Source organism: Morone saxatilis, unplaced genomic scaffold (genome assembly GCF_004916995.1).
Source record: "Morone saxatilis isolate NCDOM2014 unplaced genomic scaffold, NCSU_SB_2.0 Contig20, whole genome shotgun sequence".
Lineage (NCBI taxonomy): Eukaryota > Metazoa > Chordata > Actinopteri > Moronidae > Morone > Morone saxatilis.
Window position 1 is genome coordinate 11,012,181 of NW_023339763.1, and position 18,232 is coordinate 11,030,412.

Below are 18,232 nucleotides of genomic sequence, written 5' to 3' on the forward strand. Positions count from 1 at the left end.
TGGATGATGGAGCACCGATATGAGCTTTCAGGACTTGAAGCTTTTCCATTCAGTCCTAATGGAAATCTCATGTCCTCATATGAGCCTTGTATGGATCCCGTGTCCACACAGAAGCATGCGTGGTTAAGGCAAAGACACCCGTCGGGCCAAAGTATCATCACACGAGTCATTTTCGCCTTTCTTATGAAGAGAGGACGTGTTGAAAGAGGAGAGGTAAAGGAAGCATAGATGAAGCTGAGAAGGGGGGGATGTCGGGGGAGCGATGGGTGGGGGAGTAGAAGGAGAGGGAGTGTGGGATGGAAGTGTAGAGGGTGGGGTGGGGTCTGAAGCACACGACTGGCAATCGTCCAGTCACATAACTCCTTACGTCTAATTACCCCGATGCTTCACCCAATTAGATGGCTCCTTATGTTTTTTTTTTTTTTACAAACTGCTGCTCAAGCAGCCAAATCCTCACGGATGAGGTTGCCAAGGAAACTGCTACGGGTGACAGCTGTTTCCTTGGTGATTTGCTGCAGGCCTAATGGTGTCTGGGTTTGCATGGGAAGACCTTGAAATGATGTTTATGGATGCACATGCGCGCACATTTAAGCAGTTGTAGCTCCTCTGTGAGCAGCCTGAGCTCGATAATGTTTGTGTTTCAAAGAATATCTGTTGACTGTGCGACTGTGTGCTTTGTCTTGAAGAATTATACAAGGAGTATATTATTCAGTGCATGTGGAGCAGACAGACAGTAGATGTTATAGTCAGACATGAATCAGCTGGAATAACTTCTCTACTTGCCATTTAAACAGCGACCGCCATTATGGTTTAACTCTGTCCTCAGATAATTAGGACTATTAAGACATCATTTTTAGAAATGTTTCAGGGTGTTGAGCTGTCAAATTGCTGGAGCTGATTCGCCGTCATTTCCAAAACCACCTCTTCTTCGCTCACAACCTTTCAAAACTGCCCTTGCAATTATGGGAAAAGGCTGGATGTGTGGAAGCTCACACAGGGGAGGGTGTTAGAGGAGAAATGTTGAGCTGCTGTGAGGTGGCAAAGTTCACCAGGTCTGAGCTGGTAGCTGTTCGAGCAAAGAGTGCTGTGAATCAGGACGGGAGCGGTGAGGAAAGTGGGCATGCGTGCAAGGCCATCACATGTCTGCAGACAGTAAACAGCTTTGCTCACTGAAGTGGGTGTCCTGTAGTAGGATCATGTGTTCCCATGTGCTTATTTTCTGTCCTCTCTCATGTGGTTCCCTCCTTATGTTCTCTTTTTTTGGACAGAAAACGTTTCTGGCATGTCTTTTTTTTTGTCTCTCTTTTTCTTTTTTTGTTGACTGTTGAACAGATTTAATGAAATCAACCAGTTGCACGCAGCAGAAACTTGAAGAGTATTTGCCTGGTTTCTGTTAACCAACCGAATGCCTTAGCCCCTTCCTTTCCACCTCTTCATCCTCTGCCCTCCTTTACCCACCCTTTTCCCCCACTGCACCTCCCTCCCCTCTCCCTCCTTCCCCCCCTCCCCCTCATTCCTCCCTAGTAATCTTCGTTAATGTCCTTAGCCGGTCGTACTATTTGGTGTTCATGCGTCAGCTGACCCACTCAGAAACTGGGTCACAGAGACGGCGTGGAGGGGCTGGAAAAGCTGTCTTTCTAAATCTTTCTTGTAAAGCTTTCTTTCTTCTTGTGTCTCCAGCTCAGTTTTTTTCTTCCTCGTTTCATTTATAACTCACACTCGGCGCGTGACCTTGCTGCACTGAGAATGAATACTTTCATTCAGTCATTATCTGACTAATGTTAAGGCTGCAGTAATCCAGTGATATCAGAATTGCGGCTGTGATGAGGAACTTGAGTGTCAGCTGAAATAAAACCTTCACCTCCACTCTGACCCCCATTCTCTCGAAAAACAAGCATGATCACCAGGAAATGGGAGGAGCTGAAGTAGATGACGCCAACGAAAGCAGTGTGAACATGCTTGAATTTGCATGCTTGCCTTCCTGCTGCTGTTTGAAACTGGTATAGCACGGAGAACACTGTTTCAGTATTGTGCAAGATGGGGGAAATGTGGGAGTGGCCAAGACTGCACAGGGAGAGAAAGTTGGTGTGAATTCCTTTTTCTGTTGCAATGCCAGTTCTTTGACCTGTAGATATTTAAAAGTAATATACAAATGGTATATTCCCAAAAAGAGGGCGGCAGACAGAACATGGCCTTTGTTTCTATATTCTCCTAAATATATTCTTAGTTTCTCTGTTTTGTGATCCTCTACTGTTTGCTTTGTTACTCTGCAGTTAAATATTAAAGCAAACTCAACACTTCCTCCATCTGTTTCATATTAACACAGTGCTAGTATTTCAGGGGGTATAATCCCTCTACTTCCTTAAACGCGTCTATTGGAAACTTGTGCAGGAAGTTTTGACCTTTTTAAAAGCAGCTTAACACAGAGTGGAAAAAACAACAAATCTGAACTAATGAAGTAGGCGAGGACAGTATTTTTTGTGAAAGGTTGAGTGTGGAATGACTGAGGGAAATAATGCCGTGGAAATCAATATTGTGCAGAATTTCCATGATAATTTGAACCATTGTTTTTATTTATTCATACAGACTGCAGCCTCAGCTGAATACAATTCACAGTACGTGTCAACTACGTACTATTGGGGATCTTAATCTCAACCATGATTGTCTATTAGAAGTGTTTTACAGTGTTTTTTACATCTACTAGCGACGCTCATCTACCCTGCTGTCTGTGTCTCTCCTAAAAGACTCTGAAGAGGAAGGAGAAGGAGTACGAGCACGAGATGGAGCGTTTGGCCAGAGAGAAGATCGCTACGCAGCAGCGGCTGGCCGAGCTGAAGAACGAACTCAGCCAGTGCATGGACGTCATCGAGATCGACAGAGTCCTCCGACAGACCATCCAGCCGGAGGACGACCAGGCCTCCACGTCCACCGCCTCAGGTACACGAATGAGATGCATCAGCTCACATACATTATTTATTACCTGCATACCTGATACTCTCATACAGAACTAATCACAAGAAGTGCAACAGCAGATAAAGCTTTTTAGTAGTAGTGGTTAGTTTCAATTTCAGTCTCTCAGTGCACTTTCATGTAGACACCCAGAGTACACACACAGCATCGTTTCTTGGATTGTATCATGATGACTAACAGTTTCCTGTCTGGTCTACAGAAGGAGAAGACAACTTTGAGCAGGACATTGACGATGACGTCCCTGCTCCCATTCCTGCTCCCACGTCCCTCCCCAAACCAACACCTCCCATTTTACAAGCCCAGCCGCTCCTCACCCCTCACCTGTCAATCCAGCACTCCACACTGCCTCTCTCCGGAGTCCTGACCACGGCCTCGCCCTCTGTTCCCCCTCAAGCCATCGCCCCCGCTCCAGCTCCAGGTCCGCCCCCTCACCCCATGCAGCCCCAGGCTGTGCAGGTCCAGCCCACCGTCATCGCTCACGCCGCCGTCTCCCACCCCTCGGTCATCCAGGCGGTCAATCACGGCATGCCAGCCAATCACAAGCACCTAACCCACATCGCCCCGTCACCTGGCCCCACTTCCTCCACCCCTCAGCCAATCGCAGCAGCTCCAGCAGCCACCGCCACTCACCAGCAGATAGCCGCCCAGTCCATCGGACACATCACCGTCCACCCGGTGGCTCACCTGGGAGGCCCCCTGCCATCCCACCTCTCGACTCTTTACCCCCAAAGCGTCTCTGTCTCCCAGTCCACCATGGTGGGCCACATCACTCACACCTTCACCCATCACACCCTGCCGCACGTCCAGGCGAATCCTCAAGCTAACACTAATGGTGCCCAGGTGAACAGCGCAGCCGTGATGAGCCAGGGGAGCCCGTCGCTAGGGAAACCCACGGCAGTGCTGGCCCCCCACCCACAGCTGGTTGGACAGGCTGCCGTCCTCAACCCCGTTACCATGGTTACAGTCCCAACCTTCCCTGTCAGCACACTCAAACTGGCCTGAAAGAGTAAAAAAGGAGGGAAGGAGAGAAAGATTCAGAACTTCTGGATGAGTTTTCACACTCCTATCAATTATCAACAAAACAATGTTTTATGGACAACTTCTAAAGAATATCTCCAGAGATATTACGGTCACAGCTCCGTTAGTTTGCGAACAATAACATTAAAGCAGAGTCAGTGGGTCAGGCCATTGTTTGTGAAAATAAGACTGTGACATTTGTCTGCGCTGCAAAGACAGGAACTCTGTTTTTACCTTCCTTCCTTGCCTTCTTCTCTCCTTCCTTCCTTTACAACCAGAAGCACTAACATAATAAGCTCAGTTCACACTCAGGCATCAAGGATTTACCTTAACTATCCATTCACTCATTGAGGAAAAAAACGCATGAGAGAAAGAGAGAAAGAGAGAGAGAGAGTTGTGTGTCATTAGGCTGTTGCCATGGTAATACAGTATGTGCCCGTTTTTATATTCATGATGTCATGTGGGACATTCTGGTGGAATAATGTCACTGATGTGTTTGAGAGCAGAAGGAGGCAGCTCAGTGGTCTTACTGATCTTCATTAATTACACTCAGAGCTCTGATCAAGTGTGAAGTAGACCACATTACATAGTCCGCTAACTAGTTCACTTACTGATGCAGTTCTTTTCTTTTTCTTAGGACCACTGTAGGGCCTCGACAGGAAAGTTCCTCATTCATATGGCTTCTCGTTTCTTTTCCCTTTTTTACTTTTGCTCCCAGTCCTAGCACAGAAACGTGGTCCATGAAGTGTTTACTCCATCTTCCTTCCACATGAAGGTTCCTCACCATCGCACTTGGCAACAGTCAGATAAAACTAACAGTGCAATAATAAAACAGGGTCCAATCTTCAGTAGGTAAAAATAGACAAAAAGAAGAAAAAAAGACACAACCTGGAAGTCTTTATATGTGATTTCTCTTCTGCTGTCAGCTTCTGTCACAAGTGCCCAATTCAACAGCGGAGTTATTTATTCACTTCCCCCTTCTGGCTTTCTTTTTGGAGGGCGATTCCAAAACCGTAGAGTGTCCCTCCAAACATGGAGCAACTCCAGCAATGAGGGGCACGATTACAGGGGAAGAATTATGGCAATGATTGCTTGGTTTGCTTAACATACAGTCGCATCTGTTTTTACCGGCGTCGTGGAGAAGATATTGCACGGACTTTGGATTTTCTTGTGGTCATGCTGGATAAGAAAGTTGTCTGCTTATCACAAATGCCTAAAATGTGTGAGGTGAATTTAATATAAAGACAGGAAAGATGCTGGAATCCCGTTTTACTGCTCTCAAAACATTCAGTGACAGGTTTCCTCCTGTCGCCGTCATCGGTGATGTTCCCTGAACGCACTGCAGGGCGAAACAGGTTTTTCACCCTCTTCACTCTAATGCAACAGCTCCCTCTGCTGCCTCATCCCAGACATCGTACCGATGTTACTCACACACAAACACTTCGGGGCACAACACAAATTTCCTGCAGAGAAAAAAAAATGACGAGACGTGCCTCTTGACCTCGAAAGCAGTAGTTTTGACAATTCAAAATCTTAACTCGAGAAACGATCCTGACTGAAGTTTTCGTACTGCATTATATTACATACAGTATGGAACTTTGGTCAGGTGACAAAGTCCAACTGATGAGATCAGTGTGAGATGGATGAAAGCTCCAGAAAAGCTAGAAAGTGGAGCAAGAGTTGAGATTTTCTACTTTTTTTTTTTTTGTCAAACAAGAAGAAATAAATGTTTTTCTCACTTAGCGGTCTTCAAAAGTTTGGATATAGCACAAAAGAATATTTAAAAAAGACTGGAAGAAGTACTGTTCAGGCCTAAGCCTAAGTCTGCATTTTATTGGGAGTTTTGTGAAGAATAATTTGGCAGCGACATAATGTTTGACAAACAATATCAAAGCTAAAATCCTCTGCTCCAGTCCAGAAAATCTGTTTTGTTTTTTTACTTCAAAATGGAAAATGTGTTGTGTTGTGCCCACTCTTCTTTGTCTGTGTCTTTTTTATGTATGTGTGTGTGTGTGTGTGTGTGTATGTTCATGTGTGTTTATGTGCACATACTCAAAACGTTCATGGTTTCACCGCCTTCTTGCCAGCCTATACAAGTCGCACCATAACATCTCCCTTCAGTGTATGTGTATGTAGTCAATGTGGCGTGGATCTGCTCCTCGCCTCTTCTGCTGTTTCTGTATGTTACGTCTGTATATGTGACTGTATTCAATATGTTTTATATTCTGTACTATAGTTAATCCTACTGTACCTGTAGCATGGCTCTGTTTTTTGGTTATAGTTTACCCTGGTGCATGTTGGAGTGTGTCTGTGTGTGTGTGTGTGTGTGTGTGTGTGTGTGTAGCAAGCAAGCTATTTTTTTACACAGAGGTGATTTATGGTATGAGCCTGTTTGGGTGCTATCGTGTGTGCCTATACTCAGTTTTTTCTGAACACTGTGACAACTCTGGCAAAACACGAACACATTGAGCGAATGGAAGAGACAAAGATTAACTGTCCTAATTGTTTTTTTGTTTTTAAATGTTTTTAAGTTTTCCATTTTGTGAGTTGGACTGAGACATGGAGTGGAAAAAGTTTAAAAAAAACAAAAAAAAGTTGTTGCTCTTTTCTCGATAACACAATAATGTCTAATATTCAATTTAAGTTTTGTAATATTTGTATGTACGTATGAGAGTTTTGTAAATTTGTGATCGTATGCACGTTTTGGCATATGAGTATGTATCTTCAAATTTTCAAATGCTTGTTCCTTTTTGGTTTTGTTTTGCATGTAGATTGCTGTTTAGTTCCCTTTGTTTAAAGGTTTTGTTTTTCTGTTTATTTTTGGGACCATGTACAATACTGTATAACGTGGGCAGGATCTTGGACCTCATGCTACATTGATATTATATATGAATATAAAAACATGTTTTCCCTATGGAGAAAGTTTTAAGTTATATATCGCCTGTACACTTTGGGCTGCCTTTTAGATCTAACTGTCCACTGTTTAAGATAACAATGATGATAATGGATAAAACATATTAATGATGAAGAATTATGCTGATGAAATAATAAAGATTCTTAATAAATCTTATTACATTTACAACATATCTTGCTCCTGTGTTTAATGCTCTCGTGTTAACAGACAAAAAGCTTTTTTTATTGATATATTTTGACTTTATTGTCTTTACGAAACAGCAAAATTAGAGATTAAAAATACAAAAAACGTGACACACAAGTAATAAAACATGAAATGTGTAAACAGGAAATATGAAAATGTAGTTTAAATGTTTAAAACCCAACATCACTAAGTTACCCCTAGATGGCAGTGTTGCATCACTACGCAGGTTACTAATCAAGATGACGTCCTGGAACACATCAACAAGACAAAAGGAATAAAAGTAGTTAATTGTCGCAGCAGAGCAACTCGATCCAGCTGTGAGCCAATGTGACCTACTGAAGTGCTCTTGAACACAACACTGAGCCTGTGACTGCTTAAGGTTGGAACATGCTTCTCCTGGGTGCATGTAAGCAAGCATGCACAAGTCTTTTATATGCTGTTTGAGTGTAATGTTTTTTTCCTTTTGACAAGAGTTAGATTAGCCAGTTGCCATGCTTGATGCTCCTTTACAAACAAGCTACATTCACTCAAAAAACCCTTCCTGTGCATAGCTCCACAGAAACGTGTGTCCTTTGAGAACCATGATTCCATCCTCGCTCACTTTAAGTTGTCCTGTGGAGCAGCAATCAGACAAGGCTGAATGCAATATGGCTTTATTTTTTTTTACACAAACAGAGCCTCCTCTGTGTTCCTGGGCGCTCCTTGTTGGTCTCCTCTCCCAGAGAATTGTGGGAGATGATCAGCAGCCACCTCTCTGGCTGTGCTGCATCTGCTCCTGAATCCTCTCCAGCACCTCCTGCATCTTCCTCAGCTACAGAGGGAGGATGAATGAAAGAGCGGCGGTTACCTCTGTAACTGAATAAATGAATGAGTAAGGAAGTGAGAGAAACGTACCTCTTCGTCCTTCTCAAAGATGAGTCTATCCCTCTCGGTGTCAACAGCGGCCAGCGGCAGAGGAAAATCTGTCTCGCTCACCTCTCGATGCTTCTCACGTAAACTAAAACCCATGAGCAGATGTGAGCATCTATCTCAGCAGGACTGTAAGCATGTGTTCAATCAATCAATCAATCAATCAATCAATCAATCAATCAAACCGCGTCGACTCCACCCACCTGCGCTTCCTCTCCTGCACCACCATGCGCGTCATGTTCTGGATGCACTGGGCCCTGTAGTTTTCATAGTGCGTGTCCTGCGTCACTTCTTTTAGGTCCTCCATGTGCGTCCTCACCAGCATGTTTCTCAGCAGTAGGAAGTCGGAGTGAGCCGGGTCCTCCACTGGCCAACGCATAACAACGTGTTAGTGGATCACTCTGGTCTACATTTTTCTAACTAAAAATTTCAATCTAATTTTGTGTGTGTTTGTACCTCCTACCACACCCCAGGGATAAGCACGACCCCTGAACTTGCGCCCTTCACTCTCCACCTGAACATTACTCCCAATTACTGCAAACGGGATGCTGTCCTGCAGAGAGAACCAAAAACAATAAAACTGTCAGTCGTAATTTCTATATGGCATATTTGAACCACGAGAAATTAATGAGACAGCTGATGAACCTTGAGTATCTGGTCCTGTCTCTTAAAGTCTTCGTCCTCATCTGAATCACAGTCGGGAAACTGGTAGATGTTGATCCCAAACTGCTTGATCTCCTCTATGATCTAGAGTACGTGAACACAGTAAAAAATAATGTTTGAGAGAAACAGAGAAAAATTGGACAGAGATTGGAGGCGTGATCTCTCCCTGAAGAATCCACAGAAACACTGAGACTGATGAGAGTTGATGTTAACACCTAACATAAACTGCTAACACTGTTTCAAAGTTGTGTTATGCTGCTGATTTCAAATGTTACAAAGTCACATTCAATGACCGATCTTTGTTACTGACTTAAGTTGCATTATGGGAAGCAGATATCATGTTTTTGGATCCATGATAGGAATCAAAAGTCGGGATATCTCGGCATCTGCTCTGTTGTATTGATAAGAGGCCAGAACATTAAAAGACATTAAAAGACATTAAAAAACATTATACCTGCTTCACATAAGCATGTTAGCATTGTCACTGTGACCCACTACAGCCTCACAGAGCTAGCATGGCTATAGACTACCTCCTATGGAAGAGCATCATTAAATCACTGAAGTACTCTTTAGTACATTGGTTAAGTTAATACAGCAAACAACTTGTGGCTTCAGCCTTGTGTCTCAGTTTGGGGCGGTGGTGCAGTGGTGTGGTGTGTGTGTTAATGATCTCGTACCTTTATCTTCTTTTTGTAGACCTCTGCTTTTGTCAGGCTGTCAGCTTTGGCCAAAATGGGAACTATGTTGACTTTTTCATGCAGGGCCTTCATATACTCCACATCCAGAGGTCGAAGACTGATGGGAGAAAAACACACATGTATGTGTTTATACATACGGATTTATATATATATATATATATTGAACAACCTTTAGGTGAGGCTGTTGCAGTAAGTGTTTAGTTTAGCTTCATGTGCAGAAGTAAAACATGTCAGCGTACCCGTGGCCAAATGGAGAGATGAAGTAGAGGCAGCAGTGGACTCTGTTGTCCTGGATGTTCCTTCTGTTCAACCCACTCTCGTCTCTGAAGTACTGTTCAAACTGCTGGTCAATGTAGTCTTCTATTTGCTTCCAGCTGTTGCAAACACATAAGATTTCTGTGACAGTTTGTAACGTGGACTATTTCAAAAGTGTGCGTTTGTTATGTCATGAGTTGAAGGCCTGGTTCAAGATGACCATGGAGTCTATCTATGCTATAATTTCAACCATGTCCAATAGTGCAGCGGTGCCGAGTCATGTCTGGGTGAAGCTGGTCTGAGTTTTCAGACGCTGCAGGAGCATGTTGATGACCTCACCTTTCTGTGTTGTTGATGGCGTCTCCGAACCCTGGTGTGTCTATGATGGTGAGCCTCAGTTTGATTCCTTTCTCCTCAATGCTAACTGTGTGTTTGACAATGTCGACTGTTTGATTGATCCGCTCTGCAGACACACACACACAGGCGACATCAGATTTTGCACCAGAACAATAATGTAGACCAGGTATCTACGTAGCCCGGTTCCAGCTACTTCAATAACATGGACCAAAGGTAAGTAAATAATAGAACTAATCTCACCCTGTGCATTAGGAACCTTCCTGTCTTTGTAGAGGTCCGTGAGGAACAAACTGTTGATTAGTGTGGATTTACCGAGGCCAGACTCCCCTACAGAGAGAAGAGAAGAGAGAGACTGCATAACTCGGATTACAGCCTCAATCAAACCTGTAAAACTGTCCCAGTTAGTAAACATATGGGAGGGCTCACCTGCCACCATAAGCGTAAATGTGAAACCTTTCTTCACAGTCTTTCTGTGAACCTGGTTGGGCAATGTGGCAAAACCCACATACTCCTTGTCATGATCCTGCAGAAAGGAAACACAAACATAACATGTATGTATGTGCATATTTATTTATAAGTAAGGATTAAATAGGTGAACTCAAATAATTTAGTTTCTAACTGTATTTTTTCATCTTTTTGCTGAAAACATCATTGAATGATGTCAGATTGTATTGCTTTTTAAAGGGCTAAGCCAAAATTGTTCAAATCAACTAAATCAGAAGATTTTGCTGCAGTCGATAGGCTAGCTATAAATGTTTTTATCATCACTATCTTGTTGCTACCAGACACAAATTCACAAAATGCACTAAATAATTATTTCCTGGGTATATACATGCATGTATATATGTATATAAAAAACTGTATATATAGATTTATTCTACTATTAATTTAATTATCTTTTTCTATGTGTGTAGCATGAAGGGACTACAAACTTTCATTTTGTTGTACAAATTTGTGTTGAGTTATGATAAATACATTTCCTTGATTCTTGAAATATTACAGTAAATACTGGGATATTATTGCAATTTCTCTTTCAATATAATTACACCATCTCCACTGCATCCTTCATGCTACAGTATTGACACATTACAGCATGCAATAGCATTTCTGTACAGAGTACAGGTCACACAAACAGGTGACAAAAGCATAAAATGTCAGCACTGCTTAAGTAATCAGTTATTGGTGGGGATCAATAACCCTGTGAAACCCCCACTGCTAAGTCGCCTGACCTGGACCCTCATCATGATCTCTGAGCATCATCTGCTTCACAGGTCTACAAGCTGCACTGAATTGCATCATGTTCCCTCTGACGCAGCAGCACCAGGGGACAGACTGGGTGAGCAGACAGCGGAGGAAACAATACTGTCCCTCATCTTCATAGCTCTGGTTTAACACTTGTTAACCACATTGACAAACAGCTCTATTTTGAATACAAAAGATGATGTCTGACCTTTGTGCCTGTCTATGCTTTCTCTCTTTCTTACGCTGATACACGAAGCAGCTGCAAACACTTGCAAGGCTGTCTGGCAGTAGGAGTAAAGGTTGTTGGAGGAAGTAGAGTAACAGGTCATTTTTTAGACATCTGGGTGTCAGAACATAAAGTATGGCTTCAGAATCGTGTGCAAAGGTTAGGAAACATAAAACAGACATTATGTAACTGAGGGGCTTTTACTTCTGACAACTGCAGTGGAAACTGTATACTGTCTTGCTACTCTAATGTCATTTTTAATCATTTGCATGCTCTATTTGACCAAATTTAGTAGTTTATTATGCACTGTTATATTGAGATTAGATCATTTGAAATATATATTTATTATTCTTGTATCATGCTTTCAGTTGTTTTGTATGTTTTTACTGTTTCTATGAATATACGGTATATTGGTTTTTCAATTTATAATTCAGATCTTTTTTTAAATCAGGGGTTCAATTCGGCTCAGAGATGATTGTTTAGTTGTTTCGCTTCCATCTTTTTGTTTTTTATTTGGGGATGTATTTGTTTATCCATATAATGTCTTATATGGAATAAAAAACAATGATATTCCCACAAATATTGTTAAATTTTCCATTGACATCTTTTCAATCTCCAAACACTCTTCAGAACCTGACGACTGACATCAGACAATAATACACACTCATCATAGAAGAACAAAAGCACACAGAAAACACACCTCTGGAGCGTCGTAGGGGTCAAAGCGACTCCAGGGGCTTTGTGGACGCGAGACCGGGCTAGACGGACAGTCCATAGACACCTGAGAGACGAGCTGCCTCCTCAGCAGCTGGGGCTGAAACACTGCGTCCGGTCTCACGCGATTTGGTCGGGGAGGGACTGTTGGAGAGCCAGCAAGGGGGCAGTGACGGGGCAGAGAGGGGGTCCGGGGAAGGCTGGGGAGTCTCCCGTTGGGTGCTGTCCCAGTTCCCTCTGCCTGGTCTCTCTGGTGCTGTTCACCAGGCTGAGAGACGGGAGGCAGATCCCTCATGGCGAAAGGAAACTGAGTGTCCTCCTGGTCCTCGATGGACAGACTGGACAACTAGGACGGTGGGCAGCAGAGTTACACACGGTTTTATATGGACGATGAAAAATAATTCACTTTTAATCAGTCTTTCCTATTTGCTATGTGAGGACTGACAGGTGGAGATGAACAAGCTTTAACCGATAGGAGAATTGACCTGCAACGCATGTAAGTTAGTTTCACGCTGGCACTCAGGTGAGATTAGGGAGAGGGATTGGAAAGCTGAAGAAATGTCAAACCCTGCAGTGGCTGCACTCAGCTACAAACACAATGCCGCTGCAGTTCGCCACCTATTGTTCCAGTCGAAGGCCCCTCTAACCATCAAGAAGTAGATAACTTTTAAATACGGAGTCCAAACTGAAGGACAGACAGAAAGCTAACAAGAGCACGGAAACTTTAAAATCTGCTGTTAATCAGAGGAAATCAATAGGCAAGGTCTCTTCCTTTGTGAGCAGTTCAATCATTGCAGTAACAATGGATTATTATTCCAAGCAGGACACTAATAAGTCAAGGTTTTGCAGTTTAACTTTGACTTAAGTGTTTTTCCCCTCAAATGTCTGAGTATAATCTATGAATGTCACTACAGAGAAACAGTACCTGGCTGCTGGTGGCCTCAGTCAGGGCCATGCTCTCTCTTCTATGTCTTTTTGTTGTAGTGGCTGACTACACCCTTTCTCCACTGATTAGCCCTGAACTGTGATCCCATTAAAGCTGAGGCCTTCATCCATCTGTCCAGGCAGGGTGGGGAGACGGACAACAGACAGACTGGAGTCGGAGGTTAGTAAATACTAGGGTCAAACTGGATACACTTAACTAGTTTTGGGTTTTTATAAGGAGCTTTCTTTCAGTATGGAGCTTTTGTACAAATAACTATTGGCTTTGGTCACCTCGCAGGTAATTCCCCCACAGAATGACTCTACCATGAGCAGCTAGGACAGCCGAGCCTCTACATCTGCTTTAGAGGAGATACACATTTTCTCCAGTCTCACATTGTCCCGTTGACTTGGTCTGAAGACAGCAGGACAACACAGCCCACAGTGCTGCCGGCCTGATCTGGGTTCATCTGGTGTCCCTCTACCTGTCAGCTCTCATTACCCACAAAGCTTTGCAGCAGGCTTAATCAAGCTTCTAATGCTCTGACAGGGTAAGGGGGTGGAAGGGTTTGGAGATTTAACTCCAACAAACACACACACAAGCTCTAAACGCTATCATTAAAGACTCGTCTACAAACTTCTCCTACCTCCTTTTCTGAGAAAGTTGCAGCTTTTTTTGGGAGCAGACAGGAAAGCACATATAAATGCGGGTAAAATGTATAGTTTGTAAAAAAGAAAATACAAATGTAGAAAGACTCAGTTGCATAAGCTGGATGATGAGAACAGAAAACTGTGGTACTATTATATTATAATACTATATATTATTATTGGTCCTTGCACTATAAACAAGTAAAGTGTTACTATACCCTCTTGATATCAATACACAAAACTTTAAAATAAGATGTAAGTTTAGTAGAGAAAACACTGGCCAAAAATGGGCTATAACAACAATCTCACTTCAATACACTGACAGTAGTGAGGTAATAAAAATATATTAAATAAGTTGCAAGAAGATCAACATGAAAACAAGAATAAAGGTACAATACACAAATTAATGAATGAATATGAATATAAAGGGCGACTATAGTGACCTAACAACAAATAAACCCCCTAACAATAGTTGTGCATAAACACAGGTGTTGAGTGTTGTAGACCTACCTCTCTTACTGCTGCGGAACCGGACCGGAGAGGACATGTGCTCCATTAATGCTGCTGCTCAAACTGACCCACACCAGCACCGGCAGAAAAAATGGATCAAGTACAACGTTAAAGGTGGCGAAAACTGTAAAACTACACGAGAACTAATAACATGTGGTGTGAGGCATGATGTGTGTGTGTGTTAGTGTGTTAGTGTGTGTTAGTTAGTGTGTGTGTGTCCATGCATCAGACTGAGCTCTGGGCGCCGCTCTGACGGGCTGTTAAGTACCGGAGAGTGTAAACCAGGCAGCAGCTAGTGGACCGGATCGCACGTCGACGTCGCCGCCTTATTGGACCTGGCAGGACGGGTCTGTAAACACATAGACGTAAACCGGGGAGCTGCGGGTTGTCTGGATACAAATGCACTTTATATTTACATTTCTCAACCGATTTCGTTGAGGCGTGCAAAGGTTTTATGAGTGGAAGGGAGTTTTGTCTCCAGTTTTTCAGAATTTAATGATAGTTAATATAGTTATAGGCCTAAAAGCAGCCATAAACTAATTGTTATTATATTTATAATCATCCTAATGTTATATATACATACACTCGGTTGAGAAATGTAAGCGTTATAGTGCTTTGTATCAAGCAAAACCCGCAGCTCCCCGGTTTACTTGTATTTGTTTACAGGCGACGTTGTATCCTAGCAATATGAGCTCAGTACAGGATGTCAACAACAACAACAACAACAAGAGCTACTACTAATACTAATACTAATAATTTACAAAAATACAACTATTATTCTTTATTCCTCCACTGTAACAGCTCAAGTAAGCTGCTCTTTACGGTAAACCAGACCAGAAGATGAACCATAAATCTCACCTTTGTGGCGGAAAAAAACAACATAAAAGAGTCCGTACAAACAGTTTTAACCACTGTTTCAGCTTTATTTCTCCTTTATCCACTTGTATGTATTTTTCAAACACTAAAATTGAACTGTTACATACACAGTGTGCTGAAACAGGCCAGCTGTCCCACAATGAGCTGTGAATTGAGGAGTATTTTCTACATACTGACCATAGCAGAGGCAGAATTGAGACGTAGCTATGTGTTTTAGTGTAGTTAGATATGTTTTATTTGTTTATTTGTTTACTTTAGAATGTTGCAGTGTTAGTGAGCTGCAGACATCGGGCTAGGTTAGCCAAAAAAGGTAAGCTAAAAAAAACCAATTTTAATATTTTTGTATGTGTATAATAATGAAAAATAACTTTAGAATAAACACAAATAACAGAAATCTAACTTTTTTGGGTGCCTTTTCAAATTGAGCAAGGAGGCACGGATGCTTAGCCAATATTAGCGTTAGCTGTGTGACTTTGATGTATAACTAATCTAAATTTACAGCTATATTTTGTATATTTTTGTTAAATTGTATTATCTAAAATGTTGTCAAGCCTACAGGAGGTGAGTGGTTGATACCTGGTTCATACTGAGGTTTTCTGTATTTCTTTTGTACTCTCTAAGCTTTAGGTGAAATACAAAGTGCTACCTTAGAAAAGAACTACATTTAATCAAGTTTGATAATCAAGTACATTTTACTAAGGTACGTTAAATAGTGAATCATTTAATGTTAGTCACATGCATGAATTTATTTTTCTCTTTATTAAATTAACTATTAGTTCAAACAGTTGTAGTTCACAGCTCAGTGTGTGTGTGTGGTCTGAAATGTTTCAACAGAAAATACATAAGGCATTGTGATAAATAATAGACCCATGCAATGTAGCTTAAAGTATAAAGTGCCACGTGTTTCACAGCTTCCAGACAAAAGTTGACACTAGAGCCCAACTAATACCAAAACAAAACAGGTCGGCCAATTTTTAGCTTATCTTAAGATACACTTACAGTATATTGTTATAGATGTTGGCTGATAAGTAAAGAGATGTTGTTGTAAAGAAATACCAAAGACTTGTTTGAGGTAATCTATAAACTGGGTTATCATTACATAGAGTAATTCTGAGGAATTTAAATAATTGGATAAGGCAGTGGTTCCCAACCTTTTTCATTGAGGGACCCCTTTTTTATCATTTAGTAAACTGACGACCCCCTTACATATTGTATGGATATATTTTATATTCTATTAAAAACTGTATAGTTAACCCAAATAGTGAGCTCAGTAACTGTAAGAAGTTTGTATAAATGAGGAGTTTGGATACATTGTGAGATTATTTCCTGTTCAGGGAACTTTTTATAATTATTATACCATTTTTCTGTCTGTATTATGCAGCTTTTAGCAATCATACAGACTTAATAGGCTTTGACAAATTCAGTGTTTTCTCATCCCTAGCGCTTGGCCATTGTTCTTATTAAACAAACTTTTCTTCACAGAAGTGAACCAAATGTTGCGATAAAGGTCTTCTGTTTATATTTTTAAAGTTTTCTCACACGCCTTAAAATCAAGAAGGCCTCGTGACCCCCTGTGAAGCTTTGGTGACCTCTAGTGGGGGTCCTGACCCCCAGGTTGGGAACCACTGAGTTAAGAGATGGGTATCGACTAAATCCAGTATTGGTTGGGCTCTAGTTGAAGCCACATAAATACTGGTTCACAGAGCAATATGAGACTAATTTAATGTGTGGCAGTTGCTATTAAGCTGCATACAAATCTTTACTGTTTTTCATGAAAAATATCCCACATCAGTCTAGTTTTATTCCTCTGCAGATTTTCCATGTGTTAGTCCTCCACATGCAGCTTTAGGACTCAGGACTTCAGTTCTCTCCCAATTATGTATTTGAAAAGGCACAAACGTCTTTATTCAGTTTTTTTAATCCATCAAAACTGGGCTTTGTAGATGTGTCCTGTCTTGGCCGTTGGATTAAGCAGTTAGAGGAAAGAGATGTCCTCTTTTGTTCCATCCCACAGCACTTTGCATGTCCTTCTGGGCCTGTTGGACCGGCCTAGCAGCGAGTTGTTGACCTGCGGTGGTTGTGAGAGCTTGTGCTGGGCTTTCGGTTCTCCTGAGGGGTTATTGTGTTCATATGTTTCAGACTCACTCTTGCTTGATTCTGGGCTTGTAGACCTGCAACACGTTTGACTCTTGTTTTGCGAGTGGTTGTTACAATCTCCGCTCAGGTCTTCATGCTTAGTCCTCATGTCATGGTTGTCATGCACGTGTTGCTCTCCGTCCGAATGGCTGTCAGGTGTGCTGTTTTGGTCTTTGCTCTGAGTGAGGTGATTTGGCTCAATGTGATTATTTGCAGTGCCTGACTGTCGTTCGGGATCGGGGCTCTGTCTCTGTGGCTGTGAACAGTGGGTTTTTTCGTGAGAATCAAGGGTCTTGTCCTGGTTGTGAAAGAGGTTTTGGTGGTTGTGATTCTGCCAGAAGGCCCTGCGGAGCTGCTCTAACTCAGAGAGTAGAGGCAGACCGATGTCCAGGTGCATCAGCAGGTTCTCCAGCCACTCCTCCAACTTCGAAAAGGAAGGACTGAAAGAGTAGAAGAGTTGTAGTGATGAGAGGTTGTACAGTCTTACATTCTCTACTGCAGTAGTGTATTAGTTAAATATTTAGGACACTATTTGGCACTCTATTAGTTGAGTTTGTTGTGTAATTCATTGCTTGGTTCAGTATTGGATGTAGCCCCTAGAGCTCTGCATAAAAGCTGTATGTGTGCTCATACATCAGTTGATACAGTAGACATGGTACACTGTACATCGACTAACCAGAAATAATGTCACAACTATCTGACTGCGGTTAAGGTAGCGGATGATTGTAAAAATATTTTGTTAAGCAATGTCCTTTTCAACATAACACTACCACAGCACTTTCACACCATCAGGTGGAGTTTATAAAATTAGACCAAACACCCCCAACCCCCTGACTATTTGTTAAATTTGAAATAGTGGTGGTGTGGCCTACACCGATCAGTCCTAACATGTTATGCAGCCCGATACCAACAAACTGCAATGCACTGTGTGTTCTGACACCTTTCTATCAGAACCAGCATTAACTTTTTCAGCAGTTTGAGCTACAGTAGCTC

The 18,232-nt window shown here is 42.1% G+C and overlaps 3 protein-coding genes and 1 long non-coding RNA gene across 5 annotated transcripts in view; 2 read left to right on the top strand and 2 right to left on the bottom strand.

The window, feature by feature from the left end:
- Window positions 1-7,071, top strand: part of LOC118331768 (max-binding protein MNT-like) — a 10,975-nt gene extending 3,904 nt beyond the window's left edge. Inside the window, exons 5-6 of the mRNA XM_035666845.1 lie at window positions 2,745-2,937; window positions 3,170-7,071. Of these exons, the coding sequence (XP_035522738.1) occupies window positions 2,745-2,937; window positions 3,170-3,972 (996 nt within the window). The 3' untranslated portion in view covers window positions 3,973-7,071. The remainder of the gene's footprint in view (window positions 1-2,744; window positions 2,938-3,169) is intronic.
- Window positions 7,072-7,740: 669 nt separating this feature from the next.
- sept4a (septin 4a) lies at window positions 7,741-14,436 on the bottom strand. Its single transcript, XM_035666020.1, has 12 exons — window positions 14,228-14,436; window positions 12,135-12,494; window positions 10,393-10,489; window positions 10,207-10,293; window positions 9,949-10,072; window positions 9,594-9,728; window positions 9,334-9,451; window positions 8,639-8,740; window positions 8,450-8,546; window positions 8,197-8,359; window positions 7,979-8,081; window positions 7,741-7,895 (listed from the first exon to the last, which is right to left on the bottom strand). The coding sequence occupies exons 2-12, from the start codon at window positions 12,441-12,443 to the stop codon at window positions 7,824-7,826; spliced, it is 1,407 nt and encodes a 468-aa protein (XP_035521913.1). The 5' UTR covers window positions 12,444-12,494; window positions 14,228-14,436; the 3' UTR covers window positions 7,741-7,823.
- The window catches only part of LOC118331221, a 42,605-nt gene continuing 38,614 nt past the window's right edge, over window positions 14,242-18,232 (top strand). Inside the window, exon 1 of one of the 2 annotated variants that reach the window (XR_004796873.1) lies at window positions 14,242-14,341. This is a non-coding gene — a long non-coding RNA (uncharacterized LOC118331221). Of the gene's footprint in view, window positions 14,342-14,444; window positions 14,575-18,232 lie in introns of those variants that run through there. The other variant, XR_004796872.1, reaches the window with a different exon arrangement.
- LOC118331219 (LIM domain kinase 1-like) overlaps window positions 16,606-18,232 on the bottom strand; it is a gene marked incomplete in the record, with an annotated part of 34,038 nt that continues 32,411 nt past the window's right edge. Inside the window, 1 exon segment of the mRNA XM_035666019.1 lies at window positions 16,606-17,679. Within this exon segment, the coding sequence (XP_035521912.1) occupies window positions 17,079-17,679 (601 nt within the window).

Bases quoted from the DNA above. Each gene is read 5' to 3' on its own strand.
- sept4a (XM_035666020.1), bottom strand. From the start codon at position 12,443: ATGAGGGATCTGCCTCCCGTCTCTCAGCCTGGTGAACAGCACCAGAGA. The intron at 10,073-10,206 runs GTGAGATTAGTT...GTGTGTCTGCAG, and splicing joins GAAGGTTCCTAATGCACAGG to AGCGGATCAATCAAACAGTC. The intron at 7,896-7,978 runs GTACGTTTCTCT...CTCCCTCTGTAG, and splicing joins TCTTTGAGAAGGACGAAGAG to CTGAGGAAGATGCAGGAGGT.